Consider the following 24,534-nt stretch of genomic DNA (forward strand, 5'->3'; position numbering starts at 1 on the left):
TTAGATTCTTCCCTGGTATATTGCATTACCAGTATAACCTCAGCAAAAATGATGAACTTAACTATACTTGAGGTGGTATAACTGGACTGATCTGATTTTTCTCTATTGGGCTGAGTACGAGGGAATTACTTATTTACTAAGATAATGCAAAAATAGTTTCTTATTGCCCGTTGAATGCCTAAATTGATAATATTTCTGTGAGTCTTTTAATTCTTTCTTTAGGACCAAGTCTAAGAAAATATTGCCTGCAGCAGAAAGCAGCTTTTGAGGTTCTACATTATAATATTAGTAACCTTTAGAGAGGCAATTATAGTAACTCCTATGTGAATAGCGTGAAATTTTTGGACACTCACACATCTGTACATTACCATGTTGATATCTGGCAGTGCTTTCAACCGTGCCACAAAAAGAGACAGAAGCCACAGGGATGGTTGGCTCACATCTCAATTTGGTTAGAAATAATCAAATGCAGAATTCATTCTAAGTCTTTTTCCCTTTGGGAAGTCAAGAAAAATATGACAATTTCTCACTTTGAATTAACCAGAGTAATTCTGATGATTTGTGCTTTCCACAGATAATTAAAATTCATACCCCAAACTCATCCTCACCAACATTTCTGACCTCTGCCTGAACAAACATTATGAGATATACCTAAGAAGCAGAAAATAATTTGTGGCTTGTTTTTTTCACTTATATTTTCTTGTCAAGACAGCATGGAATACTTGAAAGATGAGGGCAGGTGTCAGCAAACATGGATTTGAAGCCTGGCTCTGTTCTATAACCCTGAGGCAAGACACTGAAGCCTCATCTTGTTTGTCCGGAGGATGGAATGATAACAGCCATCCTTCGGGCCTGTTGTGATAATAAGTTAGTAAGTTTGCAAACAGCCTGGGTCCCGGAAGGCCCTCAGTACACTGCAGCTCTTATCCTCACTGGTGGAAGCAATGGTGAAGAGGAAAGTTGCTGATTAAAGTAAGATAAACAAAGAAATTAGGGAGAAAGGCATCAGGAAAATTAGCCATCAGTAGAATCAGATGTGGGCTTCCCAGGCGGCTCAGTGGTAAAGAATCTGCCTGCCAATGCAGGAGACGTGGGTTCGATCCCTGGGTTGGGAAGATCCCCTGGAGAAGGAAATGGCAATTCACCCCAAGTATTCTTGCCTGGAGAATTCCCAAGGACAGAGGAGCCTGGCAGACTATAGTCCATGGGGTCACAAAGAGTTGGACACGACTTAGCAATTCAGTCACCACCACCAGAGAATCAGACATTGGATAATTCACAACTACCTATGACTCCATTTCAGCCAGAATTAAAGTATTCTCTGAATGTCTTTTGATAAGATACAAGGTGCCTCATCTGCTAACAGAAGACTTCATATTTTTACTTGTATTCTGTATATAAATATTTTTCAAATGACCACGAAATCTTGAAGGTACGGAATCCAATAAGTAACAAGATGGCTAGCCACTGCTTCAGAGAGGAAGACAGACAGTATAAGGAAGTGGAAGTGTGCTCAATCAGGTCCGACTCTTTGTGACCCCATGGACTGCAGCCTACCAGGCTCCTCTGTCGATGGGATTTTCAAGGCAACAGTACTGGAGCGGTTTGCCATTTCCTTCTCCAGGGAATCTTCCCGACCCAGGGATCAAACCCAGGTCTTCTGCATTGTAGACAGACGCTTTACCGCCTGAGCCACCAGGGAAGCACACAACAGTATAAGGAGAAGCGGGGAAAGATGGACTCTTACTGTCTTTGGAAAATAGTCAGACTGTGGTGACTGTGTGTTGACAGCTTTCCAAAGACACTGTGTGGATTGTTCAAGTGTAGTCACTGGAGATGAGCACAATGGATTTCAATCGAATAATCGACTTGAAAACACAAAACATCCTCTGTCCCCTAAACAAAGGGTATCTGAAAGGAATGCCATGTCAGGTAGAACGGCAGGGCATAGGAAAACAGCAATGAGCACAGAATGAAGGAAGGAAAGAGATTTTCCCAATGCGAAGCAGCAAGAGCTTCATCTCATTCAAGGTCCCAGCTGCTCTCTACTGTAACAAAGGCCTGTTTACCAGAAAGCCCAGAATTTATTCTGATTCCATTGGTCTTAAATAGGCATAAATACCACTTTACAATCTGTCCTTCTCATATTCAGCTTCAGTAACTATGTTTGGCAAGAGAATAAAAACCCTTGACTCTTTCTGATGTAACCCCGTTAGGTTCTGGAAAGCCATGGTGAGGGTCTGAGGAATCTTACCTGTGATTCCCTCAGTTAAGCTGAGCGGGATGAAGCCTCAAGGGTTGGTGTTCTCCAATTACTTGCCCATCAAGGACATGACTTCTAAGACTTCAACTCCAATGTGGAGCAAACCAGACAAAATAGTTGTCATTGTTCCTCCATCCTTTAACTTTTAATCATTTCATGACTTCGCGCCGAAGGAGGACCCATGAGTGCCCTTACCTGCCAGATCTGCTCTTCGCTCAAGGAGGTCAGGCGGTCGCTCTTCAGTACCTCCTGAAGCAGACAATAAGGCAGCGTTAGAATGTCCTCCGGCCGACTCTTCAGGAGCTCAGAGAGGTGTTTCACTAAGAAATCGATCACTGCCTTCTCCAACAAAGTGAGGTTAAAGAGGTCAGCAAGTCTGTACAGATCCAAGTAATTAAAGCTATTTAATTCCTGGGTGTCAAAAAAATAAAAATAAAAATGGAAAAAGATCTCTTAGAAATCAATCCAAGAAAGAATAAGCAAGAAATTCAGACTCCCTGAAGTTTGCATGACAGGAGTGGGAGAAAGGGAACTATACAAAACAACAAAATCCTCATTACAAGGCTCTGGACAGAGAACTAGTATTCTAGACTTTACCATTTTTCCCCCCTTATTTTGCCCCTCTTAAAACCCATGTACTTAAGGACCTCTTAATAAAGGGACTGAAAGGGGTTTCTGGTTTCACTGGCAAAAATGTTACTTTGCAACCTTTTAGGAACATTTTCCCAATGAAAACAATATTTTTCACTTTATAGCTCTCAGGTGATACATTTTTTCCACTAAAGATAAAATGAGAGCAGGTAGAGTGGGAGCCCTACCCTTTTTCCAAAACCTCAAATTAAACACAGAGTTAAAAACAACTGACAATGAATTAAAACAAAGATTTTTACATGTAAAGTCTCAGGGAATGAGGAAATCTCACAGAAAAGATTCCTGTCCTGAGTAATTCTATATTGAATGCACCTGAGATGAATGATTTATAATTGTTCTTTGCTTTTATTAACTTCAGACAGTCAACGGCAATCTTTTCAAAGAGTTTCTGTTGCAATACTTTATTGTGAGGGAGTGGGGTGGGATTTTACCTGTCTCTACAAGTTCTCAAACTCATAGCCAAGCTATAAAATAATGCCCCCAGAAGTCAGGACATCTATGAAATCTCTGCCTTGTAACTCTGCAAGAACCATAGTTGGCATGCAGGTTTGTTGATAGAAAACTTACCTATTTCAAGTAGACTGAGAGTAGGCTCTGTCTTAGTTCTCCTCATTTTCAACTTGCAATTATTATTACAATATTTCCCAGTAACTTAAGGAATGCAGAACACCATCAGATGGCTATTTTAGTCCATTGACTGATTTATTTTCAACATACTTAGCCCTGTTTTTAGTCATCTAAAAAGTATTAAGAACTCTAAGACCTATATATTCTAATATATCTGTTTCCATAACAGTTTAAGGTTTAAAGGAATACGTGCTAAATGGGCACTGTCCCACACGGTAGAGCCTACTAGCCAGCCACACATACCTATTCAGCCAGTGTGAAATATAGCCAGTGTGATTTGAGATGTGCTGTAAATGTTAAATATGGGCTTCCCAGGTGGCGCAGTGGTAAAGAATTCACCTGCCAATGCAGGACACGTGGGTTTGATCCCTGGGTTGGGGAGATCCCCTGGAGGAGGACATGGCAACCCACTCCAGTATTACTTGCCTGAGAATCCCATGGACAGAGGAGCCCGGCGGGTTACACTCCATGGGGTCACAAAGAGCCTGACATGACTGAGAGACTGAGAATGCATGCATGCATGCATAATGTTAAATATATATGAAAGCAAAGAGTAAGAAAAATAGAATGCAAAATGTCTCATTAATTTTTATATTGATTATATGTTGAAATGGTATTATTCTGGGTATAGTAGATTAAATATATTATCATTAATTTCACCTGTTTTTTTTTTTACTTTTAATGCAGCTACTAGAAAATTTAAAATTAATATATATGACTTCCATTATGTTTCTACTGTACAATGTTTTTCTAAATAATGAAAAGTATAGTGAAGATGTAAAAACAGGTCTCAGAGTAACAGTTGCATCATCATCACAGCCACCTGATTCTTTTTCTTTAGATTCTATTTCGTTTGGTGGGAGATGACACTTTAATTACATTCCTAACAGGAGTCAAGCTATGACTTCAGTAATCAGACATAAGATTCTGGCTCTTAATAGCTCTATTTGCCAACACAATTAAAAAAGAATAAATAACTTGTCTTTGAAATGAGGTTTACCACAGTTAACCACTAAAATTCATTACAACTCAAAATATCTAAGGGTCCACTCACAGCCACTCAATTAAAATATGTTGGCTTTCCATTCAGCAGATGTTATCAAAGGAATACTGCAGTCTGCCTCCAGCACCAATTTTTCAAAGTACTGTTTAAACTCATTCTCCAAATCTTACCTTTTCAGGTTGGTAAATTCTACTATGGAAGGAAAGAATATGTAACCCTTGCACGAGGAGTTTCTACAGCCAACTTTAGGACCATCTTCTTGGAATGAGTAAGTTATTTCTAGTCAGTACTTCTAGGAAGCAAGTTTAACTGCTTCTGGGCCCTGGACACAATTTTAGCTTCCAGGTAAGTCACTCTGCGGCCTTCCTGGGCAGCTCAGCTGCTAAAGAATCTGCCTGCAATGCGGGTGGCCTGGGTTGGATCCCTGAGTTGGGAAGATCCCAAGGAGAAGGGAGAGGCTACCCACTCCAGTATTCTGCCCTGGAGAATTCCATGCAGTGTAGAGCCCATGGGGTCGCAAAGAGTCGGACACGACCGAGCGACTTGGCTACTACTACTAAGTCACTCTGCAGTCGCTCAGAAGCGTGGGGTGTCAGCGCCTTCCAGGCACCCGGAGTGCATGCCTAAACCTTGCCTCAATTCAGTGGGGCAGCAGCCGGCGGCACCACGCAGAAAGACAAGCATGCGCAGAGGCAGAAACAACCAAGCTTGGCAAGGTAAAAGATGAACACGCACAGCACAGGGGCGGTGTGTTTTTTTCCCACTCATTCTGCCAAAAAGGTGTACATGACCATGAGTTTGGGGCTGGATTATTCAGTAGCAATCAAATATTCTTTTTAAAGTCTCTTTGTATAGAGATACTGGGTTTCTTCTGATTAGAAGTCAGTCCAGTTCAAAATTGCAGCGGACCAGAGAATTAATACCAGATTTTAAAAAGTGTGTTTCTCTTCTGTTGTGTTCCTCTTGAATCTAATCATTTAATTCCTACTTCCACAGTCCTGAAATATTTTTGTTTCCTAAGGGTATAATTTTATATCACTCCCAAATCCAATCTAACAAAGCATTTGATATTAGTGGGGAACAAAGGCTAAATGGACAAGTGTCAATGCTTGAGTGAAGAGCAAAGGCAAACTCAACTGAAATATACTGGTATACAAGAGAAACAACAGTTAAAGTCTGCTCCCTGCCTTTACCTTTTCATTTCTCCTCTCTGCTGCTTAAAAGCATAATTTCCCCAAATCGCCAGAGCTCTCTCTGCCAAAGCTTCTGGTTCCCCTTGCTATGCATACTTAGCACCTCAGTAGTCACACTGTGTAAAGTGGGGGAACTGAGAGGAAAAAAGAAAACCTTCACTGAGGTTTTGATACCACAGTATACATCCCTCCTACTGGGGCCATGTGCTCATGTGAGTCTTGAGCAAAATCATCGCTTCTTGTTCTGTTGGCTAAGACCATGTGCAAGCAAAAAATAATGCTGCTTTTAAGGATTCCCATTAATGTGATGGGGGAGGTGGGAAGCAATGGTTAAACTGCATTGAATGTTCATCTATAATTCTCTGCATGGAAAAAAAATCATCACTGTTATGGAAATAGTGCCATTATGTGTCTGGTTATAAACAGTAATATATTTGTTCATTGCATAAAACTCAGGAAGTACAAAGTATGGAAAAGAAAACAAAAATCATTCCTATTTCACCATGCAGAGATAATCACTATTAATGTTTCTGTACATATTTCTAGACTTTTTTTGAAAGAACTCTTTTATATATATCAAAAAGAGAAAGAACAATTGTATTCAGGAGCAGAACAAACCATCAACAGCCACAGGCACTCGGAGGCAATCCAGGCTGGTGGAGAAGAGCAAAGCCCACAGAATCAGGTAGACCTGGTTCAAATCCAGCATGTTAATTATTGTTGGCTATGACCTTGGATCAGTCACTGGACCTCTGTTATTCCTCATTTACAAAATGGAGAGTCCACCCAGTTCATGTTGTTATAGAGATGACAGAAAAGCACTTACCACACAGCTTGGTCCATAGACAGCAGACAGTAGATTTGGCAGGCAAGGAACCATTAAAGTACATTTGAGCACTGCTATTTGGCATCCATAAACCCTGATTCATCACTGATGCAAGGAGGGCAAAGTGAAGAATGTGGTTCCTTCATGTATCAAAGTTTTAAATAAGCTGCACCAGTAAGTCAGGGAAAAGGAGGCAAGCCAAGTAAAAACCATACAATTGAGTCATAAACTGATTACATGTTAAGGCCTCCCACTTCTTTTTTTTTTTTTTTCACTCTTTAGTTTTATTAAAATAGGACTATTATTGTGATAATAGCATTGTAGTCTTATCTTTCAGATACATAGTAAAATATTTATAGACAAAATTATACATTTAGTATTTGCTTCAAAATAACATGAGCTATAGAAAGTGGATAGAAATGAAGATGAAACAAATATTGGCATAAGTTGATAATTATTAAAGACAGACACTGATTATAGGACTCATCGGATTATTTTGACCATGTTTGCAATGGAAGCACGTGTGTGTATATTTGCGTAAATATAAATGTATAAATACAAATATTCATTTTATTTATTGGCTGTGCTGAGTCTTTGCTGAGGCGTGTGGGTCTCTCCAGCTGCAGGGCATGGGCTTAGCTGCCCCATGGCATGTAGATCTTGGAAAAGGAAATGGCAACCCATTCCAGTGTTTTCACCTGGAAAATCCCATGGACATAGGAGACTCACAGGCTACAGTCCATAGGGTCTGAGTCGGACACGACTGAAGCAATTGAGAATGTGGGATCTTAGTTCCCCAAGAAGGGATTAAACCCAGGAAGGTGGACTCTCAACCACTGGACCACCAGGGAAGTCCCCATATACCTGTTTTAAATGATACAATGCTTGGTAGGGATTCTCTTCCACAGGATAGCTCCTTTTCAAAAGGGAACTACACCTGCTCACTGTTTACGGGAGAACAATTCTACTTCCTGAACTTGGTCCTAAGCAGCCTTCTATGGAGACAGCCTGCTCCTGCCCTCCAGCAGCCACTGTCGTCTCCTCATCACCATCCTTAGCTATGGAGTCCACAACCCCACATGGTTCCCGAGTCCAGTTCTAGATTTTATCAAATTCATTGAAATACTCAAAGTAACAAGGACTGCATTTACATATGCTACCAGCATTCCTTAAACCCAAAATGCTTCAAAGGTTCAAGTCATACACATTTGAAATACATAGAAAAATAACAGAATTTATACAAAGTCGATTTTTACAAAACAGGTACATTACAAGAAATATATCTTATATCCAAGCACAAAAAATGTGGAAATATATATGAAGTATACATTTAAGAAAAAACATTTATTTTTAAATGCTGGGTGGGAGGGCACAAACAGAGTTCTAGTTTACAGTATAACTCTGAAGAGAACTTCAATTTGCTAGCAGAAATTTTCACTCTATTCTCAAGCTTCTAAACAGTTCCTGATGGGATTAGACAGCTGTTCCTCTCTCCAAATTCTGCTTAATTTCAGCTGTGTATTTCCCGTAGAATCTTTCTGCCTTCTTGTTGAATTTAGCATTCCTTTCATTAATGTAGTCAATATCTGCATCATCATTATAAGGGCGTCTCCGGCTGTATTTGTCTCGTTTTTCAATTTGTTTTTCGAGGTCTAGGACCATCCTGTCAATTTCCTCTGTGGAAGGCACGTGTGTCCCATGAAGAAGACTGTTGGACGTTGGGAAAAACTCTTCTCCATCCTTTTCTCTCAGTCTCTCATATGTTTCCATGTCTGGTTTGATCTTTTGGTCAGCCGATGATACTGGCAAAGCTGGGCAGCAGCATAATCTGAAAATCCCAGGTCGGGGTTTTTCCTCCTCTTTTTTCTCTCCCATCTTTCTGCATCTTCTGCACTGATTTCTAGCAACTTCACTTTCTCATAGTCTTCCCCTCTCGCTGCACATTCCTTTTTCTTTTCTTCTTCCTGTAGTTCCCATTCCAAACGAGCTTTTTTGGCTTCCCAATTCGCAGGTAACTTAAGTCTTTTATCTTCTTCAACAACTTCCTGGTGATTTAATTTACGAGCTTCATTCCGCTTCAGGTGCAGCTCCCGGAATTTGCGCAGTCTCTGTTCGCGCTTCTGGGCGGCCAGCTCCTCGGCTCCTGCGGGAGGCTGCTGCTCCTCTGCTCCACCCACCGGCACCTTCTCGGTAAGAGTCGCAGCCGCCATCTCCAGGCCTCCCACTTCTATATTATTAGCCCAAACCTCTCTCCTAAGCTCTGAATTCATTTTCCCAGCTGCAGATAAGAGGACATCGTCTCTTGGATATTTCACAGCCATACTGAACTCAACATACCAATGCTGAACTTACATTTTGCAAACTTGCATCTTCTCCTATATCCCCCTTCTAGGAGAATGACCACATTCTGTCCCCACATCAGGGTCCCCAAAGGTAGGCCCTAGCCAGTTGGTCACCAAGTTCTGTTTGCTCTTCCTCCTTAACATTTCTTGTTTTGTTTACCATCTCCAATCCAGACTTCCTGCAATAGGGTCCCGAATTGCAATTTCCTGCTCCCAGTATCAGACTCTCAATCCTCTCTTTTTACAAGAATCTAACCATACTGATCACCTGTTTAAAACCCATCAATAGGTCTCCATTTGCTTAATGGAGAAAAGTCCAAACTCAGTTACAGTGCGTAGCCTTCCATAACCTGCTGGCCTGCTTGCCCTGTAGTATATCAGTGCCACACACCTTCGCTAGAATGCCAGCATTTCAATGACCTATACATTCATCCATGTGCCAGAACCACACCAGGCATAAATAAAACAGACGAAGAAAAATAGGCAGGTCCTAGGCTTCATAAGATGTATAGTCTGTTGGAAGAGTAAGCCATTAATAAAAAGTGCTGAAAATGAATGGAAAAGTATCACTGAGGTAAAGGTTACAAAGTAGAACAGAGAGCTATAAATGCCCAGTGGATAGATTTGACCTGGAGTGGAAAGATAGGAATGGTGTCCCAGAGAAGGCAACATGCAGCTGATAACCGAAGAAGGGCAGGTTAACTTGGCAAAGGGTGGGGTGGGCTGCATATTACCTATAACTTCTTGTTTGCTGTATCTTGATGCTCTGGCATCAGGGGCCTCACTGACTGGGGAGGGACCCCCTCTCCCTTAGGATAGCCAATTTTTAGAAGGATGCGCCTTTCATATGCAGAGTAACCAGTCAAGAGCCCAAACTGCCACCACCTCCTCTAGCTGGCTCCTACACTCCAGGCGTCAATACTCCACTGCATTCCCAGGTGACTCAAGTGATAAAGGACCCACCTGCCAATGCAGGATCCACAGGACATGCAGCTTTGATCCCTGGGTTGGGAAGATCCCCTGGAGGAGGAATGGGCACCCTACTACAGTATTCTTGCCTGGGAAATCCTATGGACAGAGGAGCCTGATGAGCTGAAGCCCATGAGGTCCAAAGAGCTGGATACTACTGAAGTGACTGAGCACGCACACACTCAGTGAACCTAGGGCTAAGTAGCAGACACCTAGAGACGGCCTATATACCTCAGACTGGATGAGCCTGCTTATCAGCCTTGTCTTTCCTGAGGAAGCCACAACAAATGCTCTTGCCCACTACTTCCCTTCACTCCTTTCACCTCCTGTTCAACCCTGGCACTTTCCTGCTGTGGCCGCAAGGGCTTTGCCATGCTGCTGTCTTGGGAACTGTAAGTAACAAAGTATCGTTTCAATGGCAGTGGTCTCCTGATTGGTTAGTTATACCATCAGTTCAGTTCAACTCCTCAGTCCAGTCCGACTCTTCGCGAACCCATGGACTGCAGCAAGCCAGGCTTCCCTGTCCATCACCAACCCCCGGAGCTTACTCAAACTCGTGTCCATTGAGTCAGTGACGCCATCCAACCATCTCATCTTCTGTCATCCCCTTCTCCTCCTGCCTTCAATCTTTCCCAGCATCAGGGTCTTTTCAAATGAGTCAGTTCTTCGCATCAGGTTGCCAAAGTATTGGAGCTTCAGCTGCAGCATCAGTCCTTCCAATGAATATTCAGGACTGATTTCCTTTAGGACAGACTGGTGGGAACTCCTTGAAGACCAAGGGACTCTGAGGAGTCTTCTCCAACACCACAGTTCCAAAGTATCAATTCTTTGGTGCTCACCTTTCTTTATAGTCCAACTCTTACATCCATACATGACTACTTGAAAAGCCATAGCTTTGACTAGATGGACCTTTGTTGGCAAAGTAATGTCTCTACTTTTTAATATGCTATCTAGGTTAGTCATAACTTTTCTTCCAAGGAGCAAGTGTCTTAATTTCATGGCTGCAGTCACCATCTGCAGTGATTTTGGAGCCCCCCAAAATGAAGTCTCTAACTGTTTCAATTGTTTCCCGATTTGCCATGAAGTGATTAGACCGGATGCCATGATCTTAGTTTTCTGAATGTTGAGCTTTAAGCCAACTTTTTTCACTCTCCACTTTCACTTTCATCAAGAGGCTCCTTAGTTCTTCTTCACTTTCTGCCATAAGGGTGGTATCATCTGCATATCTGAGGTTACTGATATTTCTCCCAGTGATCTTGATTCCAGCTTGTGCTTCTTCCAGTCCAGCCTTTCTCATGATGTACTCTGCATATAAGTTAAATAAGCAGGGTGACATTATGCAGCCTTGACATACTCCTTTCCCTATTTGGAACCAGTCTGTTATTCCATGTCCAGTTCTAACTGTTGCTTCTTGACCTGCATACAGATTTCTCAGGAGGCAGGTTAGGTGGTCTGGTATTCCCATCTCTTTCAGAATTTTCTCAGTTTGTGGTGATCCACACAAAGGCTTTGGCATAGTCAATAAAGCAGAAGTAGATTTTTTTTTTTCTGGAACTCTCTTGCTTTTCCGATGATCCAACAGATGTTGGCAATATGATCTCTGGTTCCTATGCCTTTCTAAATCCAGCATGAACATCAGAAAGTTCACAGTTCATGTACTGTTAAAGCCTGGCTTAGAGAATTTTGCTAGCATATGAGATGAGTGCAATTGTGCGGCAGTTTGAACATTCTTTGGAATTGCCTTTCTTTGGGATTGGAATGAAAACTGATCTTTTCCAGTCCTGTGGCTACTGCTGAGTTTCCCAAATTTGCTGGCATATTGAGTGCAGCACTTTCATAGCATCATCTTTTAGCATTTGAAATAGCTCAACTGGAATTCCATCACTTCTACTAGCTTTGTTCGTAGGGATGTTTCCTAAGGCCCACTTGACTATGCATTCCAGGATGTCTGGCTCTAGGTGAGTGATCACACCTTCGTGATTATCTGGTTCATGAAGATCTTTTTTGTACAGTTCTTCTGTGTATTCTTGCCACCTCTTCCTAATATCTTCTGCTTCTGTTAGGTCAATACCATTTCTGTCCTTTATTGTGCCCATCTTTGCATGAAAAGTTCCCTTGGTTATCTCTAATTTTCTTGAAGAGATCTCTAGTCTTTCCCATTCTATTGTTTTCCTCTATTTCTTTGCACTGATCACTGACCAAGGCTTTCTTATTTCTCCTTGCTATTCTTTGGAACTCTGCATTCAGCTGGGTATATCTCTCCTTTTCTCCTTGCTCTTCATTTCTCTTCTTTTCATAGCTATTTGTAAGGCCTCCTCAGACAACCATTTTGCCTTTTTGCATTTCTTTTTCTTGGAGATGTTCTTGATCACTGCCTCCTGTATAATGTCATCAACCTCTGTCCATAGTTCTTCAAGCACACTATCAGATCTAATCCCTTGAATCTACTCATCACTTCCACTGCATAATCATAAGGGATTTGATTTAGGTCATACCTGAATGATCTAGTGGTTTTCCCTACTTCCTTCAATTTAAGTCTGAATTTTGCAATAAGGAGTTCATGATCTGAGCCACAGTCAGCTCCTAGTCTTGTTTTTGTTGACTGTATAGAGCTTCTCCATCTTTGGCTGCAAAGAATATAATCAGGCTGACTTCGCTCTTGGCCATCTGGTGATGTCTATGTGTAGAGTCTTCTCTTGTGTTGTTGGAAGAGGGTGCTTGCTATGACCCGTGTGTTCTCTTGGCAAAACTCTGTTAGCCTTGCCCTGCTTCGTTTTGTACTTCAAGGCCAAATTTGCCTGTTACTCCAGGTACCTCTTGACTTCCTATTTTTGCTTTCCAGTCCCCTATAATGAAAAGGACATCTTTTGAGGGTGTTAGTTCTAGAAGGTCTTGTAGGTCTTCATAGAACCATTCCACTTCAGCTTCTTCAGCAAGAAGAAGTCTATGCCCCATTACTGGTCAGGGCATAGACTTGGATTACTGTGATATTGAATGGTTTGTTCTTGAGATTGCATTCAAGTACTGCATTCCACACTCTTCTGTTGACTATGATGGCTACTCCATTTCTTCTAAGGGATTCTTGCCCACAGTAGTAGATATAATGGTCATCTGAGTTAAATTCACCCATTCCAGTCCATTTTAGTTCACTGATTCCTAAAATTTTGATGGTCACTCTTGCTATCTCCTGTTTGACCACTTCTAATTTGCCTTGATTCATGGACCTAACATTCCTAACATATGCAATACTGCTCTTTACAGCATCGGACTTTAATTCCATCACCAGTCACATCCACAACTTGGTGGTGTTTTTGCTTTGGCTCTGTCTCTGCATTCTTTCTGGAGTTATTTCTCCGTTGATCTCCAGTAGCATACTGGGTACCTACCGACCTTGGGAGTTCATCTTTCAGTGTCCTATCTTTTCACCTTTTCATACTGTTCATGGGGTTCTTAAGGCAAGAATTCTGAAGTGGTTTGCCATTCCCTTCTCCAGTGGACCATGTTTTGTCAGAACTCTCCATCATGACCCATCTTCTTGGTTGGCCCTACACAGCATGGCTCATAATTTCGTTGAGTTAGACAAGGCTGTGGTCCATGTGATCAGTTTGGTTAGTTTTCTGTGATTGTGGTTTTCATTATGTCTGCCCGCTGATGGATAAGGATAAGAGGCTTATGGAAGCTTCCTGATGGGAGAGGCTTACTGAGGGGGAACCTGGGACTTGTTCTGATGGGCGGGGCCATGCTCAGTAAATCTTTAATCCAATTTTCTGTTGATGGGGAGGGCTCCCTGTTGTTTGACTTGAGGCCAAACTATGATAGAGGTAATGAAGACAATGGTGACCTCCTTCAAAAGGTCCCATGCACTCACTGCTACACTCAGTGGCCCAGACTCTGCAGCAGGCCACCGCTGACCCACACCTCCGTCAGAGACTCTCAGACACTCACAGGCAAGTCTGGGTCAAGTCTGTTGACTACAAGCTGGTGGAGCAGAAGGACGTGCACTCACCTTCTCCTGCGAGAACTCCAAAATTACAACTCGCTGCTGAACAACCGTCGACAGAAGAATGTTGGCGCCTACTGAAAAAAGATACCCCATGTCCAAGGGCAAAGGAGAAGCCCCAGCAAGACAGCAGGAGGGGCAAAATCACCTTTAGAATCAAACCGCATACGTGCCAGAGACGCTTGGAGGGCTCTGACAAACCTTGTGTGCACCAGGACCCAGAGACCCCACAGAGACGGAGCCAGAACTGTGTTTGAGTGTCTCCTGCGGGGGTATGGATTAGCAGTGGCCTGTTGCAGGGGCAGAGAGCCACCAGAACTTACACAGGACTGGGGAAACAGACTCTTGGAGGGCACAATCAAAACCCTGTGTGCACCAGGACCCAGAAGAAAGGAGCAGACGCCGCAAGAGGCTGGTTTCACCATACCTGAATAATAATAAAACCTACATTTTAAAACAGTTTGGTGATAGGATTGAGGGAGAATACTCTAGAAGAAGCCACACTTGCAAAATTCCTATGGATGAGGAATCATGTCTCCATCTTTCTATCTGACCTTACTTGAAGTAGTATGTCCCCCTCTTCCTCTCCATGCCTCCCTCTATCACATTACTGAAATTCCTTTGCCTTGAGCACACATCACTATCTGAAATTATCTTCTTCATTTATTTGCCTACTTATTGATGATGTGTGTGTCCCCTTTCCCAAGTCCCAAGTGCTATAGGAAAAGGGACTTATCTGTTTTATTCACTGCTATACCCCTAATGCCCCCAAACATTGCCAGGCACATGGGGGCTCAAGCCACACTTACTGAATGAATGAATCCATTTTACTTTTTAGCTTCCCTTGCTCAGGTCGAACTGACCACTTCCTTCTTTGTGCCTCCACCCTGTCCTCTGTAGATTTCTAGCAGTCCACTTGTCACTGTAAGCAAAGGCTCTTTGATTACAGATCTGTCTACTAAATCTAAAGTGCTTGGTGGCAAAGACTGTATTGTGCCCCCGGTGTTTATCAGGGAACAGATGCTCAATACATAGGAGTATAATGAAAGAATAGCCATGAGATTTTTCCATGTATTTATAACCAAGCAAAACCAGAATGGGCCATGCCTCTCCAACATGTCTACCCAATTTTGAATATCATCCAAATTGGGCCATTTTCATACCTCACTGGCCTCCCTCATCTTCCCTGTCTCTTTCTGATCTTCCTTCCTACACATACACAAGGCAAAGCCAGTGGCCAGTTTTCCAAATGGGAAAATTGTTACTAGTATCTAGAGTTGAAAGTGTTTAAAGACAAGCACAATATAATAGCTCTGGTGTGAAAAAAATTCAAATATTTCAATCCACCCCAAATTTCTTTTTTAGCCCAAGAAAATTACTTTCTCTATCAACTGGCTATTCAGATCAAAGTAGCTTTTCGAATGATACTTTCTTCTAGTTATGAGATTGTCTCCCTTCTCTTATATACTGTGACTTAGAAATCCAAGTAACCAAGCAGAGGCAGTGGTTTTGCATTGAAGTTATAGCTCAGCAACAAGAAACTCTCTTGAGTAAAAGGAAAATCTTTTATTTTTCTAAAAAGAAGGTTTCATTTCTGTCACACTGCTTCTCACTTGAAATTTACTTTCTATTCGGAATTATGGTGTATACATTGTTGTTCTTTGGGGAATCTTTTTAAATAGTATTTATTTTCCTCTGGTTTAGGGCTATTTGGCTTCTCTCTTCCCTTCTATTTGTTTCTTACAGTGTGAATGACAAGTTAAATAACAGAAAAAGAGCCGTAAAATGTGTCCCCAATACTATACTAGCTATGGAAGAAATACCAGTTTTGCAAGTACAATAGTTCTTAAACCTTATATATTCCCCAAATTCAGTCTTTTGGTGTGGCCTATTTCCTTAATTAATTAAAAATGGTTACTCCCCAGATTAACTATTGAATATACAGTAGGGGGAAAAAAGCACAGGAAAGGAAAATGCTATCTTAGTTTGGCTTATATTCAAAGGTAATTACTTTTGTGAGGCAAATTCTCAGGTGGTAAGGATGTGAGTGAAAGTAGGGGCAGTTTAGGGGCTGTGGGTGAACTCTGTGGCCCTTTTACCAAACCAAGGGAGACAGAATAAGTCCACTTTTGTGATGGATGGCAGGGTTCTCATCTGGAACTGAGCGACTGGTCTTTATGTACTAGCAAGTGTCTTTCAATATCCTAATTAAGCAAGTATTAATAATTAGTGATGAGAGTTCATACAAGACAAAAGATCAGAAAAGATTTAAGCCTATCCCTGAACCAGTGTCACCCAGACAGTACAGTCACACTCTTGAATAGGAGAAAATGGTGCAGCCTTATAGCTGAGGTCTGTGGGTTCACTGTATATAACCCACAGCCTAGCTTATGTATGCCACAGCCTAGAGACACGTGTTGATGCGAGACAACACTGATACAAGCTGGAAACCAACAATGCGTATTTCTAATACGTAGTGTGTCTTTGTTTCAGACACACTCACATGTATCCTGGCCTAACTGTCAGTAACCCCTGGCCCATCCAGCACTGCAGTTTACTCACAGCCCTGGCACGGGAATTATGCAGAGCACAGAAAATACTTGTCGTCTTGTGACTGCATCTACTGTAGAGTATCCCCAGTGTCAGCCCCACAAATACTCTTCCTCAAATCTAGGAGTCCACGTTAAAACGACAAGATTAGGAAATCTAATGAAGATGCTTTAATACCATGGATACCTATGCAAAACACAACCTTAATAACACCTATTTCTCTTGTCACCTCATGTAATTCTGAGACCATTATTGACTTGCAAAACAAACGTGAGCATCAACAACCTGTACATAGGAATGGAAAACTATGAATTATGCTCAAGATAAACAACCTCTCTCAAGGTCAAATTAAAAGTAATGCTCTTTTGATTTCCTGAATTCCCCACCCCTCCCTCACAAGAAGACCAAACTGACCAAGTTTTTCTAAGTAATAATACTTAAAAGATGTGACTATTTTGACAATGCTGTGTTTCATCGTTATAATTATAACCTTTCTTTTCTAACTATTGATCCCCTTCGTTTATACCTCCCTTCAAAATGTCACCTCAATTACCACATGTCAATACTTTACTAAGATAAAGATGGTCAGGAGAGAGAGTGGTTTCTATGCCTCTCATCTAAGAGCATGCATGAAACTTGAAGTTCTATTATAAAATGTTGATAATGTCTGAGGATGTCTCTAAATGAAAAGTCACTCTTGCTACGGAAGTCAAGAAATCTTAAAAAAAAAAAAAAACCTATTTGCAAATAGATTCAAAATAGCCTGGTACAGTTATTCTACATGTAAAACAAGTATGATTTGATTTTTAGCAAGTTAACTAGAAGTTAAGTAAAAACACTATATTGGCAGCTTATAGAGACCAAGTACCAAGTCAGACATATTTGGTGACTAATCTCATGTCACTTCAAGTCTACTGTCACATCCCAGTGAACTTGTCACTAAGCTGTTCATGCAGATATCTTCCAGTAAGTAAAAAGCTTCCAGTAAGGTAGTGGCAACAGTGTCAGACTTTATTTTCTTTGGGCTTCAAAATCACTGCAGATGGTGACTGCAGCCATGAAATTAAAAGACGCTTACTCCTTGGAAGGAAAGTTATGACCAACCTAGATAGCGTGTTGAAAAGCAACATTACTTTGCCAACAAAGGTCCGTCTAGTCAAGGCTATGGTTTTGCCAGTGGTCATGTATGGATGTGAGAGTTGGACTGTGAAAAAAGCTGAACGCCGAAGAATTTATGCTTTTGAACTGTGGTGTTGGAGAAGACTCTTGAGAGTGCCTTGGACTGCAAGGAGATCCAACCAGTCCATTCTGAAGGAGATCAGTCCTGGGATTTCTTTGGAAGGAATGATGCTAAAGCTGAAACTCCAGTACTTTGGTCACCTCATGTGAAGAGTTGACTCATTGGAAAAGACTCTGATGCCGGGAGGGATTAGGGGCAGGAGGTGAAACGGACGACATAGACGATGAGATGGCTGAATGGCATCACCGAGTTGATGGATGTGATTTTGAGTGAACTCTGGGAGTTGGTGATGGACAGGGAGGCCTGGCATGCTGTGATTCATGGGGTCGCAAAGAGTCGGACACGACTAAGCGACTGAACTGGACTGAACTAAACTGAAGGTAGTAAAAGGTAGGTTTTATATCTTATGCTGTTTGTATCCTGTATCCAATGACAATGCTTTATCACAGATTGTAATTTTAAAATATTTGTTGGATTATGAATTTTAAAAACCAACACATTTGTTTTTTGTATTTTGAGAGTTATGTTTTATTTGGTGGGAATTTTTAGGACTTCAAGCCCAGGAGAGAGCATCTCAAGTAACCCTGAGAGAACTGCTCTGAGGAGGCAAGGTTCTCTGAGGTGGTGAGGAAGGAGGAGTCAGGTTATATAGAAGTATTACAACAAAGGGAAGGTTTTCTGAACATCAGAAGATAACTGTTAATTAAAGAAAACCAGAGATCTCAAATTAAGGAATTTAGTGCTTTTCTACATATGGGAAGATGCATTGTCTGGGCTTACCAAAATCATTCCTTTCCTTGCATCTCAGAGCTCAGGATGTGGTTTTTCACATCCTGAGCTCCCTCGGGGCTCACCGTAGGGAGTGACTGCAGTCCTGGTGGCTGCTGGATCACAGGTATTTGTCCCCTTCCTCAGTGCCCTTAGGCTCAGGAACTCACATGGGAGGGCTGCAATCACTGATGAGTGTGACATCCTTGTTTACTGATATGGTAGGGAATATTCCAATTCCCGGTCTCTCCTCTTGGTCAGGAATTCGACCAACATGTGGGAGACACTTCATGACAATTTTTGTCCCACAGTGCTGGGAGACTTCTCCCAGATTAGGCTAAATTCTCATTGATATGCCACTCCAGGTGTTAATTTCCAGAGTAAGCTCATTGACAGATTATAAAAGGTTCTCTGGATCTGCTATCTTCTAACCTAGTATAATCTAGGAGATACTTCCCTTGTAATTAAAAAAAAAAATTTTTTTTTAAAGCATATCCATGACTTCAAGTGGAAAGAGGAAAAGACAATTCGGTTATAGGTCTGATTTTACAACAGAGAAACATTAACTGATTGCTCACAATTTACTGAGAAAGGCGGTCTCAAATATTAAATCTGAACTTCAATATTAGATCTCTCTTGATGCAAGGAGATCCAACCAGTCCATTCTAAAGATCAGCCCTGGGTGTTCTTTGGAAGGAATGATGCTGAAGCTGAAACTCCAGTACTTTGGCCACCTCATGCGAAGAGCTGACTCATTGGAAAAGACTCTGATGCTGGGAGGGATTGTGGGCAGGAGGAGAAGGGGACAACAGAGGATAAGATGGCTGGATGGCATCACTGACTCAATGGGTATAAGTTTGAGTGAACTCTAGGAGATGGTGATGGACAGGGAGGCCTGGCATGCTGTGATTCATGGGGTCGCAAAGAGTCGGACACAACTGAGTGACTGAACTGAACTGAACTGAACTGATGCTAACTACCCATCATGGCTTTTATATGACTGATAAAAATGGGGGAACACCCACTTGTGCCAGATGTATCAGGCCTGGCTTCCACAGTGAATCTTGCATCTTCTATCTTTTCACAGGCTTCTTAGAATGCTGAAAGGAACCTTACTTCTCTCTGTACTGAGTGATAACCAGCACATATAAATGTCTATGCTGTATACCAAAAGTATAACAAACACCCTCAGTGTTGGGAAAGAGGATGACAACCAGGATCAGATTCCTTTTCCTAAGAAAGCCAAACCACTCCAGCTGGAAAGCCTGTTCCCTCTGCTGACTTCTAATTTCGGGAACTATTTGCATACTTGAACCATTTACTCAGCCCTTGTACATAAAGGTGCAGACTGAATCTGTACTTCTTTAGATCTTCCTCTCCATCTTCATCAAGTGGCTACTTTATAAATTTTGATTGGTGGATAGTGAATAAATCATAAAGATTATCAGAACTTCCTTTAAAAATTCAACTTTTATTGCCTTTATTTCTTAGTCTACAGGGAAAACACTGATTATCCTACTTCTCTAAAAGTATTCTAATATTTAAAAATATTTGAATAATTTATTATATACTAAATAAACTGATTAAGTATATTTAATATATAAATATTTAAAATGCCTAGAATGTTAGCTACACTGGAAATAAATATGGTAGCCCAGGTGGCTTCTCTGGCGGTCTGGTGGTTAAGAATCCGCCTGCCAATGCAGGGGACATGGGTTTGATCCTGTTGGGGAAAACCCACATGTTGCAGAGCAAGTAAGCCTGTGCACCACAACCACTGAGCCTGTGCTCTAGAGCCTGGGAGCCACAACTACTGAGCCCATGCACCGCAACTACTAAAGCCTGTATGCCAAGGGCCCACGCTCTACAAGAGAAGCCACCACAATGAGAAGCCCATGCACTGCAAGGAAGAGCAGCCTCCACTCTACGCAACTAGAGAAAGCCCACACACAGCCACGAAGACCCAACACAACCAGAAATAAAATAAATATACAAATATGGCAGCCCAGAAAGAGACAGAAAAAAAATAGTTATTGCCTAAACTTTTCACAGGCAATGGCACCCCACTCCAGTACTCTTGCCTGAAAAATCCCATGGACGGAGGAGCCTGGTGGGCTGCAGTCCATGGGGTTACTAAGAGTCGGACACAACTGAGCGACTTCACTTTGACTTTTCACTTTCATGCATTGGAGAAGGAAATGGCAACCCACTCCAGTGTTCTTGCCTGGAGAATCCCAGCGATGGGAGAGCCTGGTAGGCTGCCGTCTATGAGTTCGCACAGAGTTGGACACGATTGAAGTGACTTAGCAGCAGCAATCTTTTCACAACTGTATGTTGTTTGGGGGCTACAATTCAATATTAGGTATATTGTTATTCTTTATAACTGAGAAAAATTGTAAGTTCAACTTCTGAATGTTTATTTGAGTTTATAATTTTTTATTTTTCCTGTCTCCTTCTCTAGGTTGTAAGTTGTGTGGACAAGGAACTGGCTGCATCTTCAGTCTGGTGTGGCAGGGAAAGCATATGCGTTGAAGCTGATACATATGGCTGGCTTTAGCAAGTGATGAACCTCTCAGTAGAAAAATGGAAAAAGGAAGTCCAATTCTTTAAATGGAAAAGGTGAGTCTAATTTTTTTATTAGAAAAATGGGAAAGGTGATCTGCGGTAAGGATTGCCAAAACCATACGTAAAGGACCTTCTACATAGTAGATGCTCAACATAGTAGCTATCTCACTATTGTTATTTTGGGCTTTCATGGTAGCTCAGTCAGTAAAGAATCTGCCTGCAATGCAGGAGACCTGGGTTTGATTACTGGGTCAGGAAGATCCCCTGGAGGAGGAAATGACAACCCGCTCCAGTATTCTTGCCTGGAGAATCCCATGAAGAGAGGAGCCTGACAGGCTACAGTCCATGGGGTTGCAAGAGTCAGACACAACTTAGTGACTAAGTCACCATTACTGTTATTCCTTTTTAAAATACTATTAATCTTCTTAAGCTATAGCTTTGCATATTCCACAAATTTTACTCACAGGGTAAAGAGAGGAAAATGCTGAATGTCTAATATAGACTTTATGTTTCTATAAATGACAGCAAAAATCATAGTTGTTGTAAACCATCGTTACTTTTGTACTTACAAAACACTTTATCAGAGATAAAAAGGGAGAATAGATTGAGACATTATACCAGACCATCACCAGCTAGGTATTACTAGAATGTACTCTGGTTCCCATGCTCTGTATTATATACAGCCAAAAAGGCACACAGAGAAATCTAAGGATGGAGGAGCTGCATTTCTTTATGACCTTATTTGAAAGATAAACTCCTTGGGGAAATACAATTTATTCAGATTATCAAGACCCTGCTGTGCAAATCTACAGTCTGGGAGCACACTATGGAGATCAAAAAATATTTACTTTATTCTGTTGGGTATAAAAGCTTTTAATGAATGCATAATTAAGGCAAAAAAGAGTGTATACAGCTTTAGAAATTCCACTGCTGAGCCAAGCCATTAATATCCAAGGCACCATACCCAGTTGTGATTCCACCTGTTTCCTATTTGGATTACAACCGAGTTATAAATCAAGGTATTATGTGACTACATGACCTGGTGCTGCAGAAAAGGATTGCACCCCAGGATTAGAGAAAGCAACATAAAGGGCTTTGTCGTGGATGTGTGGTGAAGGGTTGGACCTTCGGAACATGCTGAAACAAATAAAATCCAATGCCTGGAGATGAATCATGTAGAAAAAAAAGTCATCAGACATATCAAGCATGTAAAGGAACCTGTGAGCTTTCTTCATAATATATTAGAGCTGATGGGATAAAATCTAATAGCTATGGAAAAAAAGATGAGCAAATCATTGACACTGCAGGCCAGTTTATTTGTGATATGATAAAATAATGTAAAACCAGATATTTTTATTTGTATAAATATACAGAGATAGATATATTTGTATACAAACATAAAAATATATGGACAACTGAATACAACTATATATTTGTGTATTGATATAAATATGCATAAATACAATGTGCTTAGACTAAAACAAGATATTAGCAGCGATTCAAAAATATAAGAAAAACCCCAGCATGCTCTAATTCTTGAAGTCTTAGAAGGCCTGTATAAATATATTTGTGCTGTATAACAGAGGAACTCTACAATTAGGTTACTAGTACATTTTCATAATCAATTGTATGCATAAATATCCAAGGCTCATGAATAATTTTATATTGTTCCTTGGAAAAGTCTGTAGTAAGCTGGAAATCCAGTATGAAAGACATACAGAAACACAGCTATCATCAACAACTAATAATTCTGGCCCTGGCCACTATGTGCTGCAAAATGCTATCAAAAAGTTTACCCGAGCTGCCTCAGCACTTCAGGCGATTACCACTAAATTATGGACTCTATAGAGGAAACTAATGTATACTTTTCTTTTTTTAGTTGAAAAACAGTCTATCTGAGCAACTGGGGCTTTAAAATGAAAATTTCAAGAATCACAAAGCGTTTTTGAATGATGAGAGGCCAAATCAGTTTAAAATATTTTTAAAGAATAGTAGAGCCTGGAAGTAATTATGATGTATTTCCATACATCATAAGCTGTGCTACTCAAAGTCAGTCACTGAAAATTAGCTCAATGCTGCAGAATTTCAACAATCTCTCAGTTTATTCACATGGACTTTGTCAACCATTATTATACGTAACAATGAAGATTGGTAAGGGTTTTTTTGTTTGTTTTAACTCTGCAGTGTTTTGGTTTTTTATATTTTGGATGCCATGTAGGATATATAATATCAATATTTTATATCACATTTACAAATTTTACTATATAATGTAAAAAATTTTTATATATTTATAACTGGGACCAGTTCAAATTTATCTAGATGTTATGAACTTTCAAAATCTGAAGTCAGTTACTTAACAGGCTGGGAACTGATGTGTAGTAAGGTGGCAAGAGTATCTGGAACAGTGATTTTCAAACTGTGGTCCCCAAAGCAGTAACATTAGCATCACCTGGGAACTTGTTAGGATGCAGCTATCCAGACTCCTTAGATCTCTTGAATCAAACTGTATGGGCAGGCCCAGCAGTCTGTTTTAACCAGCTATTCAGGTGATTCCATACATGGTCAAGTTTAAGAACCACTGATACAGAGTACACATCTGAGTGAAGAAAGGAATAGCTCTAACCTGCAAAAACATATTCAAGCAGCAGAACAAGCTGCAAGACCCCAGTCCCTCATCCCAGATCTGAAGTGGGCAAGCAATATACTGAATGTATGGGACCGAGGCCATGGAACGTGCATGTGTGTGTGAGCTCAGTCGCTCAGTCATGTCCAACTCTTTGCGACCCCATGGACTGTAGCCCACCAGGCTCCTCTGTCCATGGCAGAGAATACTGGAGCAGGTTGTCATTTCCTCCTCCAAGGGATCCTCCCAACCTAGGGATTGAACCTGTGCCTCTGTGTCTCTTGCATTGGCAAGCAGATTCTTTACCACTGAACTTACCTGTACCTGGAGCTAAATTAATGACACAGATAAGCAATCAGTTCATAGGGCCCGAGCACATGTCCCCTGAACTGCAGCAAGAAAAGGTTGGCAGCCTGCTCTAAAGGATATCTGTGGAGGGACAGTGGGAAGTGGAGGTGGGAAGACATCAGGGAAGGACAGACACCGGGAGGGAGGCAGACATATGGACAGCAGTCTTCCGGTAAGGAATAACTCACACTTTTCTTCTGTGAAACAAATGCACTGCTTATATATCCCCTAATCAGGGAACTCAGGACACCATGTGGCTGTTTTACAAAAAATCCCTCTCACAGGAACTCACTTGGCACATGGAGAAGGAACTCAAACAAACATGTTTCTAAGCAACTACAATGCACTAGAGCTAGAAATAAAGACTTTTCTAATTTCTCCCTGAATCCTGTAAATGAGGAAGGAGCAAGATGTTCTATTTACAGGAAGGGCAGGGGAAAAACAATAAAACAAAAACTTCCTATTTACGAAGCAGCAACATCAATTATTATGTTGCTTTTAAAAGCATCAATGTTTACTATTTATTAAAGTATCAGTTCAGTGTTATGTTTTCACTTATCAGAGGA

The 24,534-nt window shown here is 41.2% G+C and overlaps 1 protein-coding gene and 1 pseudogene across 4 annotated transcripts in view; both read right to left on the reverse strand.

The window, feature by feature from the left end:
- KLHL32 (kelch like family member 32) overlaps positions 1 to 24,534 on the reverse strand; it is a 215,485-nt gene that overhangs the window by 58,445 nt on the left and 132,506 nt on the right. For 2 of the 4 annotated variants that reach the window (XM_069599240.1, XM_069599239.1), the window contains one exon: positions 2,459 to 2,512. In XM_069599240.1, the coding sequence (XP_069455341.1) occupies positions 2,459 to 2,512 (54 nt within the window). Of the gene's footprint in view, positions 1 to 2,458; positions 2,675 to 24,534 lie in introns of all 4 variants that reach the window. The other 2 variants (XM_069599237.1, XM_069599238.1) reach the window with 1 other exon arrangement.
- Positions 7,990 to 8,773, reverse strand: LOC138445325 (pre-mRNA-splicing factor SYF2 pseudogene; annotated as a pseudogene).

This window comes from Ovis canadensis, chromosome 8 (assembly GCF_042477335.2).
Source record: "Ovis canadensis isolate MfBH-ARS-UI-01 breed Bighorn chromosome 8, ARS-UI_OviCan_v2, whole genome shotgun sequence".
NCBI lineage: Eukaryota > Metazoa > Chordata > Mammalia > Artiodactyla > Bovidae > Ovis > Ovis canadensis.